Below are 18,113 nucleotides of genomic sequence, written 5' to 3' on the forward strand. Positions count from 1 at the left end.
TTTCCTTGTTTTCCTTATGGATTACGTTTCTCTGACTTAAAGACAAATGGACTTTTCACACTATACTATGATTTTGCTTTCCCTGCAATGGCAATGGCTTCTTGAATCTTGGGTTGTATAGTCTAGTGCAGATATGGGCAAACCCAGGCCGAGGGGCTGGATGCAGCCCCTTGGGCTCTTTTCTCAGGCCCTCCTTTCTCTCACCATCCTATCCTTCCTTCCTTCTCTCTTTCCTTCCTCCTTCCCTCCCCCTTTCTCCTTCCCCTTCCTCCCCCTTCCACCCCCTTCCCCCTTCCACCCTTCCATCCTTCTTCCTCCTTCCTCCCTCCCTTTCCACCCTTCTGTCTTTCCTTCCGTCCCTCTCTTCCCTTTCTTCCTCCCTCCCTTCCCTTTTTCCTTCCTTCTTTCCTTCCTTCCTCCTTACTTCCCTCTTTCTCCCTCCTTCTCCTTCCATCCTTCCCTTCCAACCTTTCATCCATCCTTCCTTCCCCCTCTCTTTCTCCTTCCATTCATCATTCCCTTTTGTCTTTCCTTCCTTCCCTTTTGTCTTTCCTTCCTTTTCTCTCTCCTTTATCCTGCCCTTCCTTCCTTCCTTCCTTCCTTCCTTCCTTCCTTCCTTCCTTCCCTCCCTCCCTCCCTCCCTCCCTCCCTCCCTTTCAGCTTTCATCCTTCCTTCCCTTTTGTCTTTCCTTCCTCCTTACTTTTCTCCCTTCCTTCTGTCTTCCCCTCTTTTTCCTTCCATCTGTCCCTTCCTCCCTTTCGGCCTTCCTTCCTTTTCTCCTTCCTTTTCTCCTTCCTTCCTTCCTTCCTTTCTTCCTTGCTTTACTGGTTAGCCGCCCCTGGTGGCACAGTAGGTTAAACCCACAGGTTCGAATCCGGGGAGAGGTGGATGAGCACCCTCTATCAGCTCCAGCTCCTCATACGGGGACATGAGAGAAGCCTCCCACAAGGATGATAAAAACATCAAATCATCCGGCGTCCCCTGGGCAATGTCCTTGCAGATGGCTAATTCTCTCACACCAGAAGCGACTTGCAGTTTCTCAAGTCGCTCCTGAGATGACAAAAAAAAAAAAACAACAACAAAAAACCAAACGGTTAGCCAGTCCTCCTAGCAGGGAGTGCTAGCGTGCAGCCCCCAAGTTAACAAGTTTGCTCATGCCTGGTCAAATTCAGTCTGAGCTCTATAATATGTCTCGCCCATCTTCAAAGCCCAAGAGACTCAAACCATATAAACTCATAGGCTGAATACTCAATCAACATCATACCTATAAAATGTAAAGGCAATATTTAAATCCCTAGTGCCAGTCTACCCATTAGTTGCCCTTTTGTCTCCCCATCAGATCCGGTGGCCCACATTTCCTTCGTTCACACAAGTCAATGCACCAAGACTGTCCATGGCACGCTGCATCCATTATGGGACCAGACTCTCATCTTTGACAACATCTTGATCTATGGAGATCCGCGGGCAACCGAGGAGGATCCACCAGTGGTGGCCGTCGAAGTTGTGGATGCTGACCCTACGGTAAAAGGTCTCATCAAGCTACAGCTCCCAGGATTCCATAGCATTGAGCCATTGCAGTTCAAGTGGTGCACAACTGCATCTATTCCATAATGTAGATGCACCCATTTGGCATTGTGTTTCTGGGTTGTTGTTTTTTTAGGGCCGTTCTGAGCATTTCATAGGGAGGTGTCTGAGTATTCCCAGGGTATATTTGGACCTCAGTTTGCGGAGAATGCCCCGTCTGCAGAAGCTTCGGATCACGAAGGAACAGACAGAGGCTGGTGAGCTCTTGGCTGCTTTTGAGCTTCTGTTGGACAAGAAGGTAAAGAAAATAATACAGGTTATGTATCTCTTATCCAAAATCCTTGGCGCTGGAATTGTTTCATATTTCGAATTCTTCCAGAATACAGGCCGTCCCAAAGTTACAAGCTTACAAATGACTCCTAGTTAAGAACCGGGGGGGGGGGGGGGGGAGAAGATCAGGAAATGAGAGAAATCTTCACCTCAGAAGGGAAATCCACTGCTGGAAGAGTTATTATGGGGAAAAGGGTCCTCCAATAAAGCTTTATCACCAATTCTTGCTTCCACATCAAGCCAAATTTTGCAAAATCCTATTCTCACAGACACAGAAAGTGTGGGGGCCGCGGTAGCACAGTGGTTCAAACTGCTAGCTGCAGGTAAAGCTGCTGACTGGAGGGTTGGTCAGACAACACCTGAAATCACATTGTGCCCAATTCTGGGCACCACAACTGAAGGGAGATGTTGACTCTAACCTGGAATGTGTCCAGAGGAGGGCGACTAAAATGATCAAGGGTCTGGAGAACAAGCCCTATGAGGAGCAGCTGAAAGAGCTGGGTATGTTTAGGCTGCAGAAGATGTGTCAAGATGTGAGGGGAAGTCATGGGGAGGAGGGAGAAGACTTGTTTTCTGCTGCCCTGGAGACTAGGACTCTTCAAACTACAGGAAAGGAGATTCCACCTGAACATGAAGAACTTTCTAACTGTAAAAAGAGTAGAACTCTCTGCCCTGGAGTGTGGTAGAGGCTCTTTCTTTGAAGCTTTTAAGCAGTGGTTGGATGGCCATCTGTCAAGGTGCTTTGAATGGGATTTTCCTGCTTCTTGGGACTTGGACTGGATGGTCCATGAGGTCTCTTCCAACTCTATAATTCTATGATTCTATGATCAAGGGTCTGGAGAACAAGCACTATGAGGAGGGGCTTAAAGAGCTGGGCATGTTTAGCCTGAAGAAGAGAAGGCTGAGAAGGAGACATAATGAGGGCCATGGATCAAGATGTGAGGAGAAGTCCTAGGGAGGAGGGAACAAGTTTGTTTTTTGCTGCCCTGGTGACTAGAATGCATAATCCAAAGAACATCGGTCAAACAAGATTCCATGACAGCATGACAGAGTCCCAGGAAGCCAAGGACATTGCCCCAAAGCTAAGACAATCCAAAGAAGTTACCAGGTTGTTTGCAGAAGTTGCACTGACAAAGATTTCCCTTCAAACACCCCTGTCACTATACTTTCCCAACATGAACGCATTCCGTTGACCCCTAACCTCCCTCTTGTTAGCAAGCCTCGCACTGCCGGCGAACTTTGAATTGTAAGCAATCCTCCCTATCTAGATCTTCAGAGCTCTCAAGGTCGGATAGCTTGTTAGCCGCCTGAGAATCGTCAGGCTGGGAGCCATCCTCCTCCAACTGCACCTGGCTAGTTTCACTAACATCAGAAACAGCATCTGAAACATTCTTTACCATGGGAAACTGAACCTCCTCAGATTCTTCATCAAAAACAACAGGAATCACAATCCCATCATCTTCTGCCTGAGGCTCCAGTTGAGCCACAACACTTTTAAGCAGAGGCTGGCCATTTGTTGGGGGTGCTTTGTGATTTTCCTTCTTCTTGGCAGCGGGTTGGACTGAGACCTCTTCCAACTCTATGATTATGATTCTAAACCACTTGGGAGTGGGACATCTGAATGGGAGAGAGCTGTTGCCCATCTTCATTGAAAAGCAAAGGGTGGACTTTGGACTCATTTGAATTGGCTGACCTACACAGCTTTATCCAAAATTTCAATTTCCCCCTCCAGGATGGGTCCCTGGGAAAACACCCTCCTCCTGCCTGGAAGGATGGCCTATACACCATTCCCAAAGAGATCCGTCCCATCCTGAGACTGATGGCTGTTGAGGTGAGCATTATGGGCATCCCATCAATGGGGATAATCCACAAACTCTTCAATGGGCTGGTAAGTACTCAAGGAGAAGCAACCATGACACCAACATGTTCTGCTATGCTTCACCAACATGATTTGTTTCCAGACACAATTGAAGTTCTGTATGGACTCCACTCAAGAAGAATCAATGTATGTGATTTTCTCTCTTTTTTCTCTGTCTTTCACTGGGAAGATACTGTGCTTGGGAATGATATTGCATTACGCTATTGTTGTATTCTTTCTGTAGTTACCCAATTCAGTACCAGATGGAGACTAGGTCTCTTCTGTGACATAATGTAAAATAAACCACATGTAACTAGTTCACCTTTGATCAGCCCACACACTGCCTTGCCAGAGAAAGAAAATATTCCACGCAGATGAACAATAAATAACAAGTAATTTACTCTTTGTAAATCCAGAACAACATATGTTACAATGCAATCAGTTGTATCAACTCACATAATGTCCTTTTATGAGAGATTTAAAATGATCTTTCTCTGTCCATGTGGAGCTCCTTCAGCAGCTCATGAAGCAAGAGCACACTCCAAACTCTGTCTCTATCTGCTTCACTCTCTTCTTCTCTCTCTGAACACTTGCATAGCTCAAGCCTGAACAAAAATGTAACAGTATCCGAAAGTCCCAGATTCAGTCTGCTCCCCGACCAATCAGCTTCATGTATCTTATTTTACAGTTGACACACACACATTAATTCATTCGTTGAATGTTCTAACATCTTCCACACCACATAACTATAGCACTATGATTGTGCTATATCTGTTGCACAATCTATATCTATGGAATCTTGGGATTTGAAGCGTAGAGATGGGCACCTAAAATTGTCAGCCAGATTGCTCTCGAACCTCACAAAACTACTCATCCCAGGATTCCAAGGAATGCAGTCGAGGCATTAAAAGTGGGATAATAGTGCTATATGGTCAGCGTAACTCCGAAATGACTTGAAGGCATCTGTGTCATGTAAATGGTCTCTGGACTAGAAAGATAACTCATTACTTTTCAAAGTAACTTCCCAAGCTCTACACAGACTTCCAACCAGCAAACATTTGCCAAATTACATCGTACATTTCCAGTATCTGTCTCTGTATCCACGGACCTGTTTTTAAGTAACATTGGCTGTGCTCTTTGGACAGATCCTGGCCTGGGGCTTACGAGACATGAAAAACTACAATCTCCTGGTCATCAACAACCCAAGCCTCATTATCGAATGTGGAATGGAAAGCCTTCAAACCCCAATAATCAAGAACTTCCAGGAGAACCCCAACTTTCCCATTAACATTTATCTCATGAAAGTGGTGAGTGCATCTACACTGCAGGTGTATCTGCACTGTATAAGGAATGCAGTTTGATGCCACTTGAACTTCCAGGGCTCAAGACTATGTCATCCTGGAGGTTGGAGTATCCCAAGGTCTTTGACCTTCTCTGTCCAAGAGGGCTGGTGCCTCACCAGACTACAAATCCCATCAAATCCATTTCAATCTCCTTTAGTACTTGCCTGTGGATGAAGACTATGCACCTCCCATTGAGCTGAAGGTGATCGACCACAGAGAGTTTGGATTTAAGCCGGTGGTGGGCCACGTCAGTGTGCAGCCCCTGCGCCAGTACTACTGTGACCCCTGGGCAGAAAAGAAGGTCCACAATCTACCTCTCAGAGGTATCAACTACCTTATAACTTCCCTATTAGATCTTAAAGGGGGATTCAGTCAAGATTTCTTGATAGGGCTTGAATTAGTTACCTTGATGGAGACATGGAGCCAAGAACTAAGGGATGGGATCAATACTTTCAAATGAGACGTAGCATGGCATAATGCAGACCAGGATTCAAATCCCCACTCAGCCATGGAAACTGGTTGTGGTGACCATGGACAAGTCTTACACTCTTAAGTCCCAGAAAATAGATTTGCCTTAAGTTCACCATAATTTGGAAACCCTAGTCTCCAGAAGTCCTGGGCCACCATGGAGACAGTTGTCGTTTTTTAGGGAAAACACACCTACTGCTCAAATGGAAGAAGCATGCTCCCATGGCTTTGAAATTCAACTGCATCCCCCTTATAGTCACCTGACCTTGTACCATCGGACTTCGACCTTTTCCAACAAGGAAGTTATTTTTAAAGGGCAGGTATTTTTCAGCAGAGAGACTCTGATTTCTGAGGCCACAATGTGGCTTTTGGAGCAACCTGACGATTTCTGCGAGCAAGGTGTTGACAGTTGCTTAAAAAGATGGGAGAAGTGTGTGTCCCTGGGTGGCACTGATGGAGAGAAGGACTCAGAACTGGGCCAAGTTTCATTGCTCTCAGTTCACAGGAAGTGGGTCAGGAGAAATCTATTATGAACATCCCTCGAATATTCATGTACCTTCAAGTCATCCATTGGCTTGTGGCAAACTTATAGGGTTTTCTTAGGCTAGTAACAGAGGTGACTTTGAAAATTCCTCTGAAACAGACCATAGAGTAACTGATTTTCCATGGTGGTCTCCCATCGAAGTACTAGCCTGGCCAGGGTGGTCCATGCCTTAGTCACCTCCAGATTGGACTACTGTAACGCACTCTACGTGGGGCTGCCCTTGAAAACGGCCCGGAAATTTCAGTTGGTTCAACAGGCGATGGTCAGACTGTTAACTGGTGCTCCTTACAGAGAGAGGTCAACCCTCCTGTTCAAGGAGCTCCATTGGCTGCCGTTCACCTTCCGGGCTCAATTCAAGGTGCAGATGTTTACCTACAAAGCCCTAAACGGTTTGGGACCCACCTACCTGCGTGACCGCATCTCCGCATACGAACCCACACGATCTCTTCGTTCATCTGGTGAGGCCCTGCTCACGATCCCACCGGCATCGCAAGTGCGATTGGTGGCAACAAGGGACAGGGCCTTCTCGGTGGTGGCCCCATGACTCTGGAACTCCCTCCCCAAGGACATCAGGCACTCCCCAACACTGGCAGTCTTCAGAAGGAGCTTGAAAACATGGATGTTCCAGTGTGCCTTCCCAGATTAAGGAATCCCAAGCAATGTCCCTAATGCACTTTATGAGAGAGTTAGAATTGTCTGCACACCCTTTTATTTCCAAAATATTGGAATTTTAACCATTACATTTGGCCCTGCCACAGGTTTTTAATAGTGTTGTGTTTTTGTTAATGTTCTGCTTTGTTATGAGTTATTTATTTTTGCATTGTGTTGTTGTTGTGTTTTTGCTAATGATGTGCTTTGGGCTCGGCTCTTGTAAGCCGCCCCGAGTCCTGCGGGAGATGGTAGCGGGGTACAAATAAAGGTTTGTTATTATTATTATTATTATTATTATTATTATTATTACTAACTATAGTGCTATATAATCTTGTTTGCTCAGTTGAGGTTCCGAAAGCCTTCATTGATGTTGCAACACAAGATAAGCTTGTGAAGTCCACAAGTCACTTTGTAGGAGATTATATATAACCCTATGTAATATTTTTTTTAAAAAATCTGTTCCTGGTTTGAAAGTGTCCTTTCCTGTTTAGTTATGCGGTATGTGGTCCTTCCTTTGAAAGTAGTTCGACTCCAGAAGCTTTGTTTTGTCCCACAAACTATTTTGAATGGGCCGACATATCCATTGAAAAACTAAATGAAAGCAAAAGGTGCTGCGGGAGATCCCGTAAAATTAAAGTTTTTGCAATTAAATGACCCTTTCCCATTTTTTAATGATGGAACCAATTAGGAAATGACAATAACCCAGGAACAAAAATTGTATGACATAGTAATAATATAATATAATGTTGGAAGCCATATGTTAGATTTTGTTCCTCGTTCCAAGCAGCACACTTTCAAGGTTTCGTATTAATTCCATTAATTCCGTTTTCTTTTGGGTTTTCCCCCCGTCTTCTTCTACAAACAGCTATTTCCAAAGCAAAGCCTAAGAAGGTAAGATAGCCATAGTTTGGCATCAAAGCCCCTCATCTTCTCAGTATTTGATTTTGGCCATGATGCTGCCTCTGAAAACATTGTTACGAGACATGCCCACAATAGTCTCACGCCAACAACAAAATGAGTCTAATTTGCCCTATAATTACCCTAGTTTCTTTTCCTGCGTGACAAAGTGACAGAGATTGCTAGCAAAGATTTCCTAGTATGGCTAGGAAAGGATTTCTGCCCAAGATATTGACCATGATTTTTTTTTAAATTTGGTGTCAGGAGCGACTTGAGAAACTGCAAGTCGCTTCTGGTTGAGAGAATTGGCTATCTGCAAGGACGTTGCCCAGGGGATGCTCGGATGTTTTGACCATGATAGCAATATGCAAGATGGACTCACAGTCTTTCAAGTCCAGTTGAAAGCTTCTGAATAACTCCAAGATTCCCTGGAAAGAGGAATATATGAATGCCTATTGGGCTTAAGGAATTTCCTCTATTTGCGTCACAGAATGATTATGTCATTGAATTAGAGAGTTATCTACTCCCACTCTACCAATACGGAAATCTCTATCGAAAGCACCCATGGCAGGTAGCCATCCAATATCTTATTTTAAAAATTCCAACAAAGAAAAGCCCATTAACTTCTGAGTCAATTTATTCCATCAAGAAGTCCTCACCAATGTTGAATCCAAATATCCTTTCTGGTGATTTGGGTCCATTGGTTTAGGTTGTATCCTCTGGAGAAGCAGAAAACAAGCTCACGCTACCTTCCATTAGCAGCATTTCAGATAAGTAAAGATGGCTGTGGTTTCCTTTTTCAATCTTCTCTTCTCCAGATGGAATGTACCCAACTCCCTCAGCTCTTCCTAGTTTCTGTTATCCTTTTCTGGTTGTCCTTCTTTGGAAAAATTCTAGTTTACCAATGTCTTTTTTTCTTCCTCAGCTTAAATCTTCTCCTTCTTATAGGGACTGAAGTATTTCTTCAAGCCATGTTTATGGAAGAAACGCAAAGAAGAGAGGGTAGGTCATTATGTCCAAGCTAAAGCTTCAATATTCTCGGGATAACATGACATTCCCTTTTGTTAAATGAAATGTTCTGTGGAATTTTCAGGACCAAAAAACCCTTTGGAGAATGTAGCTAAAGATTCACTTGATGCACTTATGGACAAGCTGTCGTCTTTCCCTTCAGTAGACAAGTTGGCTATTGTTGCACCCGTCAGAGTTCACCTTGCCCTTAGCACCACCAGGAATCCAAAAGCAGTAGTAAAACATTTTTTTTTTGAAGAAAGTACATATAAAAGGGGGAAATCACCATAAGGAACAAGAAAGAGAAAAATCCAACAGTAATAAGAAAAAGACGTCAATAACTTTACGCGATTTGTTACGCGTCAAAATATTTTACGCGATTTGTTATTATTACATTTATTATTTTACTCTATTTATTATTGTTATTACATTTATTATTTTACTCTATTATTACTGGAAGGATACGTAAGCACATTTACCTAGAAGAAGGTTAGAATAATGGTTTAATCAGAGTTGGACAGTCTTAATTATAGCCCCCGTGCTGTTGCGCCGGGGGCTATAACTCTTAGTGAAAGCGGCATGGACGTGGCATCTTTCCCCAGGGGATTGCTTCTTGCCCTCCTATAGGAAACTGGAACTCCCAAAGACCAAAGCACAACAGATAACTCGAAATGGTATTTATTGTTTACAATGAGTTATCTTTCTCAGGCATAAGCTTGATGTTTCAACAGGGATAAAGGAAATATACTTTACAATCTCTGAAGTCCAAGGAGTTTGCAGCTGAGAAGCTTTTCCTGTTTCCTCTTTCCTCAATGGCTGTGAATATCGGAATAAACACAACCCCAGTCCAATGGCCTATGTTGAAGGGACAAGTCCTGTCTCTGGTGCCAAAAGAGCCAGTTTGAAGGCGCTTGGGTCTCCTCAATGTTGTCCAGGACGATCTGGACATAAAGCATGAGTCCCAAGGGTAAAAAACCTTAGAATTGGTTGCTGAGAGGTAATTTAAGCAGGGGCTTTTAGAGCAAAGTCTCTTACTCACGTCCATCTGATAGAAACTCTGATGGCAGAATGAAAAAAGGGAAGCACTTCCCTCCTCTAGGAAGAGGTAGAGCCAAACAATTGAGCTTGGGAAAGTAATTCAACTGGTGCAAACAACACTGATTGACAGCTATAAATAACCAATCAATCCAACTATACATAAACAGGGTAAAAAGGCAGGATTAAGCATGATACAACAGTTTAAATCTTGCAACTAACAGTTCTACACATAGATGGCGCCACTCGTGCCGTCACACTCCCCCCCCCCCCCCAATAAGGAGACTCAGGGCGGGCTCACGTAAGCTAACAAAATTTACACCATAAAATTACAATTAAACAGTAAAATCATTTTAAAAACATCAATAGCATTTAAGAATACATTAACGTGCCAGTAAAGCCAAAAAACCAAGCTGGGAGAATCCAGTTGTAAAAATTCCAAAATTCTTTTCCATATTGCCGTTATCATCTAGTCTAGGGGTCCTCAAACTTTTTAAACAGAGAGCCAGGTCATAGTCTCTCAAACTGTTGGAAGGCCAGATCATAATTTGAAAGAAAAAAAAACATGAATGAATTCCTATGCACACTGCACATATCTTATTTGTAGTGCAAAAAAAAAAAACACTTAAAAACAATACAATAATTAAAATGAAGAACAATTTTAACAAATATAAAATTATTAGTATTTCAATGGAAAGTGTAGGCCTACTTTTGGCTGATGTGATAGGATTGCTGTTATTGTTATGTTCTTTCAAGTCGTTTCAGACTTAGGTTGACCCTGAGCGAGGGCCGGGTAAATGAGAGCTCAGACAAGGGAAAAGTTGAAAAGGGAATGCCTAATAACAATCAGGCATAGTATTTATTATTTATTTATTTATTTAAACGTTTTGTATACCGACCTTCTCACCTCTCTTGAGGGACTCAGATCGGTTTCCAACCATAATATCACATACAGTCAATAAAACATCATACTTCATATTACAATAAAACATTAAAACAGCAATTACATTCAATAAATACAATGGTCAGTCGTCCCACTAAAATCAGTGTTCATCATCCTCCATCCATATCTCAGGGTGTTGGCCCACTCGTCGAATGCCTGTCTCCATAACCACGTCTTCACCTGCTTCCTGAATGTCAGGATGGAAGGGGCGGTTCTGATTTCCAGTGGGAGAGAGTTCCAGAGTTGAGGGGCCACCACCGAGAAGGCCTTGTCCCTCGTCCCCACCATACGCGCTTGCGAGGCCGGTGGGACCGAGAGCAGTGCCTCTCCAGATGATCTTAGTAATCTTGATGGTTCATAGGGGAGAATACGTTCGGAGAGGTAAACAGGGCCGGAGTCGTTTAGGGCTTTATAGGTTAACACCAGCACTTTGAATTGGGCTCGGAAGCTAATTGGCAGCCAGTGGAGCTGATGTAACAGCGGAGTGGTGTGCTCCCTGTACCCAGCCTCCGTTAGTAGTCTGGCTGCCGAGCGTTGGACTAACTGCAGCTTCTGGGCAGTCTTCAGAGGCAACCCCATGTAGAGAGCGTTGCAATAGTCTAAATGGAATGTAACCAAAGCGTGGACCACCGTGGCCAAGTCAGACTTCCCAAGGTACGGGCACAGCTGGCGCACAAGTTTTAATTGTGCAAAAGCTCCCCTGACCACCATAGTAGAAGCGGGATGCAGGAGTGGGAACTGAAGGAAAAGCAGGGCAGAAATACTGGTAATAGCTGGCAGCAGAAGAGAACAAAGAAAGAGATAGAGAAGATGATATTGACCATGAACCTGAATGGAGTCTCAGTCTTGGGTGGCACATTTTCATTACGTTCACTCAGCAGGGTGATTTGATCAAATAAACCTACTGAACAATATCCTTGCCTCCAGGGTTTGATTGGATAAAAAGACCCTGGAGGTTTTTGGGCCATTTTCTAATAGAGGGACATAGCAGCATGCCCCAACTCTTGACCAACTTGGAAAGCATGTCTTATAGACACAACCCTAATGTTCCCATGTTGTTTCTCTATTAGTACATAGAAGATGAGGAAGAGGAGGAAGTGGACTGGTGGAGCAAGTTCTACGTCACAACGGGCGACTTGGCAAAGAGTGGGAACTACCTAAAGTGGGGCTTTGATACGGTGAAGGTGTGTGTTGTGTTAGAGTGTAATTGACACCCAGATAGAACAGTGGGCATAATTATATATTTCAATCACAAGGTCTAATAACCAAACTAATAACCAAACTAACTTAAGTCAGTGGAGGAATATGGACCACAGAATCAGTAGGAAGGACATGTTCAATGCTTTCAATTCCTGCCAATATTTTCTCTTCATATAACACTGCACACATTGCCACTTTGGGTCTCCATCAAGAGATAAAAGTATTTATTTTATTTATTTATCATGTCAGGAGTGAACCAGTTGTACTGTATTTTTTTAAAAAACACCCACCCACCCCCGCAAACTTGGCATTCTGTTAAATGTCCTCTGACCAGAAGCTGGCCACTTGGAGTGCCTCTGGTGTTACTATAAGAAGATCCTCCATTGTGTATGTGTCAGGGCTCAGGTTGCATTGTAGTAGGTGGTCTGTATTTTCGATTTGGGGCTGTTTTCAGATAATGGCATGCCTGTATTTGCATAGAGAGATATCGTGCAGATGGAAGCCAAATCTGGATAAGAAAATTATCTTTGCTCCATTGTATACACATTGCTTTAAATAGCTTTGTGCATGAAAATAAAGATTTGTAGATACTGAGCCCCCAGAAAGCAAAGGTGTCACTCACTCTCCCAGCCATTCATGCAGACCATTTTGGAGTATTTCAAAATTCGAGACAATATCATTTGTCATTTGGGAGTTGTAGTTTCTGGGATTTATAGTTCACCTATGATCAAAGGGCGTTCTGAACTCCACCAACGATTGAATTGAATTATTAATTATTATTATTAACTTTATTTATACCCCGCTAACATCTCCCGAAGGACTCGGTGCGGCTTACAAAAGGCCAAGGCCCACAATAAAACAACAGCATAACAAATACAACAATAAAACTCATAAAGCAAAACAAAAAAAATTAAAGCAATATCAATAAACATTAAAAACAATAACACAATGACGCATTTAAAACTAAGGTTGGGCCAAATTTAATGAATAAAATTTAAAAGTGCTGGACATGAAAGGTGAAATGTATAGGTTTTTAGAGGTAGTGCTGTGTGCAGACAATCTTAATCTCTAGTAAAGTGCATTTGGGACATGATGCTAGGAGCTTCCTATTCTGGAAAGGCACACCGGAACAGCCACGTCTTCAAGCTCTTCCTGAAGACTGCCAGCGTTGGGGCTTGTCTAATGTCCTTGGGGAGAGAGTTCCAGAGTCAGGGGGCTACCACAGAGAAGGCCCTGTCCCTCGTCCCCACCAACCTCGCTTGCAACGCAGGTGGGATTGTGAGCAGGGCCTCTCCAGATGATCGGAGAGATCGTGTGGGTTCGTATACAGAGATGCGGCCACGCAGGTAGGCGTTTAGGGCTTTGAATCAATCTTGCCGCACAAAATTCCCATGACCAACAGAAAATGCTGGGTTTGGTGGGCACTGACCTTGAGTTTAGGCGTTGTAGTTCACCGACATTCAGAGAGCACTGAATGCATCTGGATCAAACTTGGCAGGAATATTCTATATGCCCAAATGTGAACACTGGTGGAGTTTGGGGGAAATGGACCTTGACATTTGGGAGTTGTGAGTTGTAGTTGCTGGGATGTATAATTCATGAACAATCGAAGCACATTCTGAACCCCAGCTAATCATCTGAGGTCAACATTCCCACACAGAACCCCCATGCCTTGAAGGGACTCGCTGGTGCGAGCCTCTGTCCACTCTTGCACACCCTCACCCGCGCATACGCAACACGCTGCCATGTGCTAAGCACGCCTGATCTTCTCACCCCACCTCCCTGCTTGGAGTCTCAGAAACAGACCTCCCCTTGGCTAAGAGATTTTTGGTGGGAGGATTCATTGTCTGTTTCCAAAAAAAGGGCAAACGGAGAGATCTTCAGCCTTCTCTTCCAAAGGGGTTCCTAAGACCACCAGAAATATACGTTTTCTGATGGTCTTTGGCAACACCGAAACTCCCTTGTGACACCCCTCCAGGGGTCTTGACTCCCAGGTTGAGAAATGCTGATCTAGTTGTGAAAGCTGGGCAGTGCAGATGACCGGAATAAAAACAACTTCCTGGAATGTGGTGCTGGGGGATAATATGGATAGCAAGGAGAATCAGGCCTCATATCTCCCCAGAAAATATGCAACCTGCCCAGGGGTTCTGACTCCCAGGTTGAGAAACACTGCTCTAGAGATTTCTGAACAGATACTGGATGGCCATGTGCCAGGTGTGCTTTATGAGAGTGGATGGCCTTTGGCGGTCTCTTCCTATGAACTTCAAAGATGGAAACATTCAGAATGGAATGGATGGTGGTCAAGTCTTCTTCTATGAGGAGCGGCTTAAGGAGCTGGGCATGTTTAGCCTGAAGAAAAGGCTGAGAGGATATATGATAGCAATGTATAAGTCACAGGGAGAGGAAGTCACAGGGAGGAGGAAGCAAGCTTGTTTTCTGCTTCCTTGGAGACTAGGACATGGAACAATGGCTTCAAACTACAAGAAAGGAGATTCCATCTGAACATGAGGAAGAACTTCCTGACTGTGGGAACCGTTCAGCAGTGGAACTCTCTGCCTCAGAGTGTGGTGGAGGCTCCTTCTTTGGACGCTTTTAAACAGAGGCTGGATGGCCATCTGTCAGGGGTGATTTGAATGCAATATTCCTGCTTCTTGGCAGGGGGTTGGACTGGATGGCCCATGAGGTCTCTTCCAACTCTTTGATTCTATGATTCTATGATTCTCTATATGGCCATCTATTGGGGGAGTTTTGAATGTGTTCTTATCCTATGTATCTCTGTTCCACCTGTTGCTTTCTTCTTTAGATCTACAACTGTGAACTTGAAGAAGTGCCAGAGTTTCAAGGCTTCCAGGATTTCTGCCAGACCTTCATACTGTATCGAGAAACGGTCACAGTTGAGGACCCCGTAATTGGAGGAGAATTCAAGGCGAGTGCTCTACTTTTCTCAAAAGGATCATATTTAATTTTGGGACTGCCTCAGAAGCCTATACAATTGATGGAAATCCATATTTCCATACATTATTAAATGTACTAGAGTCCTACATATGGTCATTCCTGAAACAATGCTTCTCGTCCAGATTGTGGTTGGATTCGGAATGTTAGAGTTGGCCCAAAACAATTGGATTAAGAGGCATTCCAGGTCTATGTTTCAGCAACACAGGAAGGCTGCCACTTTGATTTATGAACATTCCGACATAGTGTCAGAGATGTCTTTCCTGCCCACATTAATACCCAACAAGGTTTGGTATGAGGGAGCCTCCAAGAAATGATAACAGGTAGAAATAGTAATAACAATATAATAATATTATTATAATATTATAATAATAATAAGAATAGAAAAGCCAGAGACCATCCAGCCCAACCCCCTTCTGCCTTGCAGCCTTTGTAATAATAATAATAAGCATAGTGCTGCAGAGGCCGTCACTATCACCCATGGAGCCTCAAGGGCTCCGTGGAGTGTAGTTTGAGAACCTTGGTGTAGATCAGTGTTTCTCAACCCAAGGTCAGGACCCTGGGAGGGGGGGGAGGGCACAGGAGGTGTCAGAGGGGTCACCAAAGACCATCAGAAAACATAGCATTTTCTGTTGGTGATGGCGGTTCTGTGTGAGAAGTTTGGTCCAATTCTATTGTTGGTGAGGTACAGAATGCTCATTAATTGTAGGTGAACTATAAATCCCAGCAACTACAACTCCCAGTGTTCACATTTGGGCATATTGAGTATCTGTGCCAAGTCTGGTTGAGATCCATCATTGTTTGACTCCACAGCATGTAGGTGAACTACAACTCCAAAACTCAACATCAATGCCCACCAAACCTTTCCAGTATTTTCTGTTTGTCATGGGAGTTCTGTGTGCCAAGTTTGGTTCAATTCCTTCATAGATTGTTCAGAATGCTCTTTGGTTATAGGTGAACTATAATTCCCATCAACTACAACTCCCCAATGACAAAATCCGTACCCTCCACACACACCTAACACCCCCCCCCCCCCATATTCAAATTTGGGTAGATTGGGTATTTGTGCATATCAGCTTATTTGTCCGAACGCATCCACCCCTATGTCCCATCTCGTAATCTAAGATCATCCGGGGAGGCCCTGCTCTCACTCCCGTCAACAGCGCAAATGCGTCTGGCGGGGATGAGGGACAGGGCCTTCTCACAGGTGGCCCCTCGCCTATGGAACACGCTCCCAAGTGAAGTATGATCTGTTCCCTCCCTCCTGGCTTTTAGAAAAAAATTAAAATCATGGTTTTGGGACCAGGTCTTTGGACAGTAGATGTATGTAGAGTTTTAAAGGGACATAGAGTGGAATGGCAATACGACTGACGAGTCTGTTTTATTGCGTCATTGTTTTTAAATAATGTTTGTTGATATATTGTCTGCATTCCTCTTTTCGCAGGGTCTCTTCCGAATCTATCCCATACCGGAAGACCCCAACATCCCTCCGCCTCCGCGCCAGTTCCAGGAGCTTCCCCAAAACGTGTGCCAGATGTGCCTAGTTCGGGTCTATATCATCCGAGCCCTTAACCTCCAGCCGAAGGACAGAAACGGCCTGGTAATCTGAGCTGCATTTCATTTCCTTCTCTGGGACAATCATATGTCTCACATACTACGTCGAACTAGAGAATGCATAATTTCCCACTGCAGTTTCTATTTTGTGATATTCATGGGAAGACTGGGCTTCCATAGGGAGCTGTAGATTTTTTATGCTAGAGAATCCTTCATAAAAAGGTTTTGTTTTGTTTTTTCTTTGGAAGCAGAAAGTTTTTGAGAACTACTGCATGGAGTTTGAACTGTTTTTAACCTCTTTATCCTTAATTGCTTTCATGATGTTTCCCTCTCCGTTGTAAGAAGATGTTTGCGTCTCAAGCTATAAATATAATTATTCTTATCATTAGAATTCTTACTATTAGAATTCTTATTATGAGAATTCTTATCCTTATTGTGTTGTTGAGGGCTTTCATGCCCGGAATCATTGGAGTGCTGTGAGTTTTCCGGGCTGTCTGGCTATGTTCCAGAAGCATTCTCTCCTGGTATTTTTAAAAAATATATTTTTATGATTTTATCATGATTCAATACATTTGTTATACATTGTTTGTTTTACAGCAGGTACATATTATTCGATACAACCTGCCATACTTTTGGTATCTAGTGTTATTTTCTGCTTATACGTATTGTCTATCTCTCACCGCTGTGCTCCCCTCCCTGCTCCCAAGCCACAGCTTTTACATATCATCTGTCCAAAATTTCAATTCTTATTGCGGAGGTAACTTTCCTTCTTTGTTTTTTAATCCTTTTTCAATAAATTTTCTCCATACATCATCAAAATCACTTTGTTTCCATATACCTTTTTTAACTTTTAATATACACATTAGCTTATCATTTATTGCCAGTTTCCATACTTCCTTGTACCACTCTTCTATTTGTATATTTATTTCTCTTTTCCAATTCCTTGCTATAAGCAGTCTTGCTATTGTTAATACATTTGTTATCACTTAGTTCTTGTGGGTTTTTTCGGGCTATATGGCCATGTTCTAGAGGCATTTCTCCTGATGTTTCGCCTGCATCTATAGCAAGCATCCTCAGAACATGGCCATATAGCCTGAAAAAACCCACAAGAACTGAGTGATTCCAGCCATGAAAGCCTTCGACAATACTTTGTTATCACTTCTTTATCCTCTTTTTTCAATTGTTTATTGTTATATAATGATAATAAAGCTATACTTGGACTTCTTTCTATTTTAATATTCATTATATCTTCTATTTCTCTAAATACTTTCCTCCAAAAATTATTTACATATTTACATTGCCACCACATATGTATATATGTTCCTGATTCTTGACATCCTCTCCAGCAATTTTTTGAATAGTTTTTATTTATATGTGCTATTCTTACTGGTTTAAGGTACCATTTCCATATTAACTTGTAATAATTTTCTTTTGGTGTTTTGGGTATTTGTGCCAAATTTGGTCCAGTGAATAAAAATACATCCTGCAGGTCAGATATTTACATGCTGATTCATAACAGTAGGCAAATTACAGTTATGAAGTAGCAATGAAAAGAATATTATGCTTTGGGGTCACCAAAACATGAGGAACTGTATTAAGGGGTCGCAGCATTAGGAAGGTTGAGAAACACTGATGTAGATGCTCCCCTATTTGGACTCTCCTCCTGCAGTGTGATCCCTATGTCTGGATCAAGATTGGGAAGAAGAACGTTGGTGAAAGAAATGATTATATCCCCAACACCTTGGAGCCTGTCTTTGGGAGGTATTTATTTATTTACTTTACTTTACTTTACTTTACTTTACTTG

The 18,113-nt window shown here is 43.1% G+C and overlaps 1 protein-coding gene across 1 annotated transcript in view; it reads left to right on the forward strand.

Moving 5' to 3' along the window:
• The window catches only part of FER1L5 (fer-1 like family member 5), an 86,748-nt gene that overhangs the window by 44,640 nt on the left and 23,995 nt on the right, over positions 1-18,113 (forward strand). The window contains exons 27-36 of the mRNA XM_067470863.1: positions 1,341-1,522; positions 1,662-1,823; positions 3,588-3,686; positions 4,859-5,020; positions 5,214-5,513; positions 8,565-8,618; positions 11,673-11,786; positions 14,606-14,728; positions 16,199-16,354; positions 17,978-18,069. Of these exons, the coding sequence (XP_067326964.1) occupies positions 1,341-1,522; positions 1,662-1,823; positions 3,588-3,686; positions 4,859-5,020; positions 5,214-5,513; positions 8,565-8,618; positions 11,673-11,786; positions 14,606-14,728; positions 16,199-16,354; positions 17,978-18,069 (1,444 nt within the window). The remainder of the gene's footprint in view (positions 1-1,340; positions 1,523-1,661; positions 1,824-3,587; positions 3,687-4,858; positions 5,021-5,213; positions 5,514-8,564; positions 8,619-11,672; positions 11,787-14,605; positions 14,729-16,198; positions 16,355-17,977; positions 18,070-18,113) is intronic.

The sequence above is a fragment of the Anolis sagrei genome, chromosome 7, assembly GCF_037176765.1.
Source record: "Anolis sagrei isolate rAnoSag1 chromosome 7, rAnoSag1.mat, whole genome shotgun sequence".
In the NCBI taxonomy this organism is placed as follows: Eukaryota; Metazoa; Chordata; class Lepidosauria; order Squamata; family Dactyloidae; genus Anolis; species Anolis sagrei.